Source organism: Athene cunicularia, unplaced genomic scaffold (genome assembly GCF_003259725.1).
Source record: "Athene cunicularia isolate RWA unplaced genomic scaffold, athCun1 SCF_6, whole genome shotgun sequence".
Classification (NCBI taxonomy): domain Eukaryota; kingdom Metazoa; phylum Chordata; class Aves; order Strigiformes; family Strigidae; genus Athene; species Athene cunicularia.
Window position 1 is genome coordinate 245,706 of NW_020799490.1, and position 7,847 is coordinate 253,552.

At 45.4% G+C, this 7,847-nt stretch overlaps 1 protein-coding gene across 1 annotated transcript; it reads left to right on the top strand.

Annotated features, from left to right (window-relative positions):
• The first annotated feature begins 2,552 nt into the window (after positions 1-2,552).
• On the top strand, positions 2,553-7,177 carry LOC113490891 (E3 ubiquitin-protein ligase RBBP6-like). The gene is made up of 6 exons (XM_026867501.1): positions 2,553-2,577; positions 3,121-3,224; positions 3,854-4,033; positions 4,114-4,192; positions 4,281-4,338; positions 6,172-7,177. Exons 1-6 carry the CDS (start codon positions 2,553-2,555, stop codon positions 6,230-6,232), a joined length of 507 nt encoding a protein of 168 aa, XP_026723302.1. The 3' UTR covers positions 6,233-7,177.
• The last annotated feature ends 670 nt before the right edge of the window (positions 7,178-7,847 follow it).

Sequence of the window (7,847 nt, forward strand, 5' to 3'; positions counted from 1 at the left end):
TGTGTGCATTTGGGGGAAAAAACCCAACAGTTACTTTGGAAGGTAGTCACCAGAAGAAATTGGTCTCCATTAGTGCTGTCCCTGAACATGTCCTTGGTTCTGTAAACTCAGACCTTCTGACTCTGGAAGGTGAAAAACTGGCCAAGTGCTGTACACATTTAAGCTTTTGAGAAAATGTATGTATTTCAGAAAAATGCAGGAGCGTAACGTAAAGCAGCTCCAAACTGTTCTACTCCAGCCTCCTCAGTGCAGACGGGCTTGGCGTGTGTTGAAAAGTTTTCTGCTTTATTATTATTGTACGAAAGTCTGTATTTGAATTATGCTCTGTGCCTAGTGATGCTTTGTGGGGTTTGGATGTGTCTCGTAAACTGTCTGGGTTTAAACAAATTGCTCAAGTATCTGTACGGTTTTCTGTAAATGGTAATGGAAGGGGTCTCGTAGATGTCGATCTGGATTGTGTTGCTGTTGTGTCTATAAAACAACCATTTAATAAACTGTTGAAACTAGTGGGTTGCTTTTGCAAATGAATGCATAGAAAATCAAAGCCATGAGGGGCTGGTCTGAATGATGGGTGCCTGGAGCTCCGTATCCTTTACATCCCTCCCTTAGACCCTGCTGGTGTCTGGACTAGTGTGTAATGAGAGCGTTTGAACAAACGCCACTCACAAAAAATCAGCTGGCTTCGATAATCTGAAGACCTAGTTCTGCACAAGGTTTCTATTACAATTTCTGTGTTAGAAGGACACAGCAAACAGGAGAAGACTTGCAGGTTGTGCTGAACTGTAGTTAAATCACCTAACGTGAAGAAGTGAGTAGGCAGGAGACATGCAGTTTGGGCTGCCTACTGCGCACGATGGTCCAATTTCTACTGAAAAGAATCTTTTGTCTTGCTGAGGAGTTATAAAAAGCTTGATTCCCCTTAATGCTTCTGGGTCTGAAGCTGAAGTTCAGTGAGCAAAAGCAACTTCCCCGACTCTTAAGCTGTACGTCCTTTTAATGCTGCAAAATGTAAACACTGATACTTGCATACATCTCTCTCAATCAAATGTACAGCGGAGATTTTCTCCTTAAATGTCATTTTAAGTGTGGGTCTTAAGATGAGCTATGTCTGCATTGCTTTTCTTAACAGGACAGTAGTTTTGAGTCTGTTTGCAGACATAAAAAGAGCACAGGAGTTCCCAGGCACTTCACGGTGGAGGTGGAAGACCCCCACACAAAGGGTGCAATGCGGACACAGACTGGAAGACGTGCGATACCAATTATTAATGCGTAAGTATGGAATTAGCCAAAAAGTGATTCTGACCAAAAAGTGAAGGAGAGAAGCCGCACGTCACTGTCTGAGTGGCAACGCCACCGAGCTGGCCAGCACCTGTAATTACGGGGGGAGAAGCACTGTCATTGTATCTTAACCTTAAAATCGGTGATGGTTTCTAATATTAGAATAGGGCAGTCCTGCTGTTCACGCCCCTGAACGTTGGTTAAGCTTGTGGTATGCCAAGAATCCCTATTTCTGCAAAACGTTTCGGTCGCGTTTACAGTGGGGTCATTCTTTTTGAAAGCTCCTTTTGCTTCTGTTTTATCTTTCTAAGGCTTCTTGCGAAACGGAACAAATAGCTGTTGGACTGAGATTGTCTCCCCCTCTGCATCTATCAGATCCCATCTGTGAAGCAGAGGGATGTTTTCCTGTTGCTGTACACTAAGAAAGTCCTGCTCTGTGCTGACAGGAGTGGCTGTTTTAAAATGCACGTGGGAGCCCCTCTGTTTTTCTGTCATGGATCTCCTTTTGCAGAAGCTCTAACACAGATTTCTTCCGTTTATAAAACATAATTAGGCGGAGACTGACTTTATCCTGTGCCTGCGATGTACATTTACCCTCTGGCAAAGGAGAGGTGGCATTCATTTCACCCGGTTTCTAGCTGTCAGAAAATGATTTCTCTAGTCTGAGCTAACTTCTTAGCTGATCCAATGAAGGGAAGAGTTCTGCAGAAGGAAAATGGTTCCCCCCTCCCTTTCCTAGTGCTCCGGCTATAGAAAAGGAGTTTAAAACAAATGCCTACTTTTCTGAAGGCTAATGTGGGGTGAGAATGCCACCTACTGTCTTCATTGGATAGAAGCCAAAGCTTGGGAAACTTTTCCTTTACCCACCTTTAACTTTCTTCCTTTTCCCTTCCCCATTCCCCCCTCCAGGGAAGCTTATGCCAGAGGAAAGGAGGAGAAGCCTCCCTTTTTACCAAAGGAGCCGTCCTCTTCCTCCCTCTCCTCCTCCTCATACCATCCTATTCCAGAAGAGCTGTTATGTTTAATTTGTAAAGAAGTCATGGCCGATGCAGTAGTTATTCCCTGCTGTGGATACAGTTATTGTGACCAATGTAAGTGTTATCCCATCTTTACTAATTCAAGACATCACACCTGCTCTTCTGACAGCAGAAAGAGGAGATCATAAATAATACTTAAGCGTACCCAGGATAGGAAAGGACTCTTCTTGTAGAACGGAAAAAATAAAGCCAGAAGGCTTTTTTCCCTTCTTATGCATCTAGTTAAATCTTCTCTACATGCGGAAGGACGAGTACGAGAAGAGTGCGTAACGGTGCAGCTGATTACAGTATTCGTTATCAAATGCATTTAGTTTGTCCACAGTCCTTTCTCTCATACAAAACTACAGAGCCAGTGCTGGTGACTAACTGTGGCCTGCAGCAAATGGCTCGTTAGGCATTTAATCCAGATTCTTCTCCACGGGAGAGTTGCTTAAAACCATCGGAACTTGAACCTACTAATGGCTCTTGGAGATGTGTCTTATTCATTAACCTTGAGGTTGGTGACTTCTCACTGTGCTGGACAGTGGAGAACAGACTAGTCAAAACATCCAGACACGGCCTACTCTACATCTCCAAATGTTACAATAGGGAAATATCAACACTGGGCAGCTATTTCCTGCATACTAGAAATTTTTTACTACAACGTACATGCTGAACGTTGCATGCTCTCAGCTCTCAACTTCATGCTCTCAGTTCAGGACCGTATTCACCCATTAACCATCTACAGGCTTTTATAACTGATTAGAACCCCAGAAATTTCCTTAGTTTAGCTAAAACCTGTTTTGATGATTCTGATTATACCCAGGTGTTAGAAGAGCATTACTGCACTCCGAGGAACATGCGTGCCCAGCGTGTCATGAGGCAGATGTTTCTCCTGATAGTTTAATTGCCAACAAGTGCCTACGCCAGGTAATGCGGTGACTTTTACATAAATTGTTTGTAAGAAAAGACTAGTCAGTCAATTAGCTGAAAGGGAAGGAAATATTAATTTACATCTCCTTAAACAAGGCTAAATGGAAGCTGACAACTCTTGAGAGACAGTCTGGCCAATTCAGCTCACACTTGTGTTTAACAGGATTGACTCAGTTTCAGATTCAGTGTTAACACTGGAGTGCTTTACATACAGATAGTCTGAGTTACCAATCCTTAACACCAGTGTGTAATGGGATGCGTTTGTGTATATCACAGAAGGGTTTGGCTTGGAAGGGACCTTAATGACCATCCAGTCCCACCGCCCTGCCCCAGGCAGGGACACCTTCCACTAGCCCAGGTTGCCCAAAGCCCCATCCAACCTGGCCTTGAGCCCTTCCAGGGAGGGGGCAGCCACAGCTGCTCTGGGCAGCCTGTGCCAGGGCCTCCCCACCCTCACAGGGAAGAATTTCTGCCTTAGATCTCATCTGAATATATCCGTACGTTGGTTTATTTTAGGATGGATAGTATATAGGGGAATACACCAGTAATTTTACTCTGTGGGGGCTTTTGTTCATCGAGCTATGAAGGTTCATGTTACCTCTTTGTAAATGTTTTTCTGTCTCTAGGCTGTGAACAACTTCAAAAATGCCACTGGTTACACACAGAGGCAGCAGAGACAGCAGCAGCAGCAGCCACCAGCACCTCCACAAGCACCCATGGCTCTGACCCCTCCTGCTGCGCTGGTGGCTGCCACGCAACGCCCTCGATCTTCCCCCCTGTCGAACCGTGGTTTGCGGGAAGAGAAGGTATTTTTTCTCTCACTGTATGTAGTGATTCTTGTGTCTTAGTAGAGCTTATTTTACAACTGTTTGCGCCAATTCACAAGGGCTACCAGGTGCCTGGAGCGAGACAGCCAGCAATACCAAGGGTTCTGGGCCCCCAAGGACCATCGATACCCACAAATGGTAAGTAACCGTAACTTAGAAATTTCTCTTCAGAAACTATCTTCAGGTAAACTGAAAGGGATTTCTTTTTCTCTCCCCATGCCAAAAGGTCATCCAGTGAGAGCCGGCAAAATTCGCTTGGCAAGTGGCAGACCAGACTGGGAAGTGTAAGTATGCTACAGAAATTCAATATATTGCTGCTTGTAACCTGTTAAACGAGGCTGTAACACATAACAGACACAACAGCTGATTTATAAGGGAATAAGTGTGTGCAGATCGTTGTGGAGAATGCATGTGGTAATTAATTATTAAATGGTTTTATTTGAATTGGCCTTCACAAAGGGGATCCCTGCTCTCAGGAAGATTATTTAAAATAAAACTCCAGTACAGGACTGAAAAGAGGACTCTGGAGAATGAAGTCTTTCTGAGGAAATCATAATTACATCTATAACTATTGGCAAACTGACTATAAGAAGGGGAGACAGGGATTTGTTGGGGATGAGGATGTGGAAGCCAAGTATGAGGACCAAGAAATGAGCGTAGTCTCAGATGAACAAAAAGCGGGCAGAAAAATGCTGAAGTTGAGCACAAGAAGTGCTTGCCACCACGCTCCTCCTCCATTCACTTTCCTCTAAAATCAGGGAAGAGTGTAACAAACAGTGACTCGTGGTTTGGGGTTTCTTTAGAAGCTCAAATCGAGGACGCCCGCGCAGTGAACGTACCCAGAGGACTCAGGCCCCAGCACTACCAGCACCACCACCTCTCTCTGTGCCTGTGCCTCCACCTCCCTTGTATCCCCCACCATCCCCTGCACGTCCTCTTCCCCTGGGCGTACCACCACAACTGTTTCCCCCTCAGTTCCCACCTGGGCAGCCTCCATCTGCTGGGTGCACTCTCCCTCCTCCAGGATATCCCCCAGCTCCTGCAGACACGTCACCAGCTTGAGGACCAGCAGCAGTTCCAGTGGCTCATTCACATGCCACCCCAATGACACAGGCACCTCCTTTGGCGAGTCGTAGACTCACTGAGGTTGGAATAAAACCCTGAAGATCATCAAGTCCAACCGTTAACCCAACACTGCCAAGTCCACCACTAAACCATGTTGCTCAGTGCCACATCTACCTGTGGATGGTGACTCAACCACATCCTTGGACAGCCTGTTCCAATGCTTGACAACCCTACCAGTGCAGAAATGTTCCCCAAGAGCTGATCTAACCCTCCCCTGGTGCAACTGGAGGCCGTTACTGCTCCTGTTGCTTGTTACATGGGAAAAGAGACCAACACCCACCTTGCCACAACGTCCTTTCGGATAGTTGTGGAGAGCGATGAGGTCTCCCCGCAGCCTCCCTCTCTCCAGGCTAACCCCCCCAGTTCCCTCAGTTGCTCCGCACAGGACTTGTTCTCTAGACCCTTCACCACCTTCTTTGCCCTTCTCTGGAGGCATTCCAGCCCCTCAGGGTCTGTCTGGTAGTGAGGGGCCCAAAACTGAACACGGTATTTGAGGAGCGGCCTCACCAGAGCCGAGGACAGGGGGACCGTCGCTCCCCTGGTCCCGATGCCATTTCTGACACAAGCAGGGTGCCTTTGGCCTCCCTTATCTAGGGAGCAGTTTGACAGAGAGCAACGAGACTTAAAGAAGAGTGGGGGGGTTGGCTCAGTGAAGTTGGGCTGTTTTGCACATTTGTGTTTCGATGGCCTGTCGGATGGCAGTTACACTCGAGTGCATCTGACGTCAGCAAAAATGACAGAGTGTTTTCTCTAGTCGGATTTCTGGGTGCAGATGGTAAACATGCAAAACTAAAACAAGACAAATGTCATCCTAAAACTTTCCCTAAGACTTGTAGGAAGAATTCTAAACTGGTTTTGCTTAAGTAGTACGTCCACCTTTGCATCTGCGAGCAGTATGCATTTTCTCATACTGGCCATGTTTTGTTTCTTGGTCTCTTTTTGTAATAAGGGTAAAGCTGTCATTGTAATAATGGTCAAACTTGTTTTAACAGGCAAAAGAAGAAGTCCAGACTCGATGGGTTTACAGATGGTTCAGGAACCAATGGAATATAGAAAGCCTCCAAAGGAGCGTTCGTTTTCCAGGTAACTGCTTTACATGTCCGTAACAGAGGAGCAGGCTGGCTAGAGGAATCAGGGGGATCTCCACTGCCCCTCTCCAGGTGGATGGGATGATTCCAGGGATTAGCAGGGAAAGGAGTTCCATATGCAGGTTACTACCTCAGCTACGGCAGAGATTACAGTTGACTGAGAGGTACAGTTTGGCAGCAGTGGCTGAGGAGCAGGTGTCTCTTTCACTAAAGCTTCTCTGCAGTGACACCTTCACCTCCTGACAGCCCTGAGGAGGCCAGAACCTGAAGAGGTCTAGTGCCCGGATTTTCTGCCTCTCCCTGTTCTGAGTGTAACCGTTACCTCAAAGCACTTGGGAGGAGAGATGGGAGACAAATTGCCTTCATCTCTTGTTTATCTCCTGTGGGTACACGGGGAGATTTTAACGTGGACTGCACACTGGTGGCTTTCCGAGGAATTTCTGGACACTGATCAATTTTTCTTAGGAACTCAAAGATCAGACTTGTTTGTAAGGAAATCTTAAATGGCTGAAGGACTCTGAGAGGGGGAATGATGCTAATGAACATATGCAGAATAATGTGAAATGGTTCTTGAAAAAATAATGAAAGAAAAACTTGTGAAGAAAAAACTCGGGGTCGCTGATATTTTCTGCCCCCAGAATTCACCTGGGCAGGAGTCTGAAGAGCTCTCTCCTAGTAATGCTGTCAGCATCTCTCAGAGAGTAACGGCGTTGAGTCCTAAAACTAGAGGCTGACTTCAGAAGCTTTTAGAAATTAATTTTCCTGCAGTGCAGCCGCTACCCTTGGCTAGAGCCAGAGGTATGTGAAAGCTCTGCTAGGACCTCTGGGCTAGAAGTGTGGGTTAAATGGGCCTGTATGTATGACTGCAGTACCAGTATTTGGCATCCTGTACAAACTGCCGAATAAGTGGTGACATGGTGGCCCATGTGGTAGAAGCCCGTGGAAATAAGAGGGTCCCTTCCTGTGTGTTTTTGCACTAACAAAGCGGCGGCTGTCCCATCTTGTCAGCAGAAACTTTGCCATGTTGGCAAGTTCTTCAGTTTGCAGTAGTAAAATGTGAGCAGCTGAAAGAACCTTTGACATAAGCATATGCAGAGTCAAAACCCAAAACAAAGCGGGAGGAAATAAATGGCAAGAGTGACTGCTTAGAGTTAACTTTATTTTTTTTTGTGTGTTGTGTTTTCTTTTAGGGCCCAAGGCTCCACCTACAAGTTCATGCACCTAGTGCGAAGGAAGATCACGTTCTTCCTGCCCCTGCTCCCGACTTTGACAGAGCTGTTGAATTCTAACTTAATTGAGCTTATAATGATTTTTGTTTTAGTAATACACTTCAGTAATATGTTTATTGAATCTAAAAAGCATTAAGGCATGATTTCAAACAATAAACAACATAGGATGGAGAGAAACCTGGCTTGGTGTGTTGAATATTATTAAATTTTGTATATGTATATGCATTAATGTATATGTGAAAATGTATATGTAATAATGCATTTGTATATGTTTATGTAATAATGGGTATTATTACATTATTGCATATTATATTATATGTGAGGTGTGTTATGTATTATTACAAGCCGTGT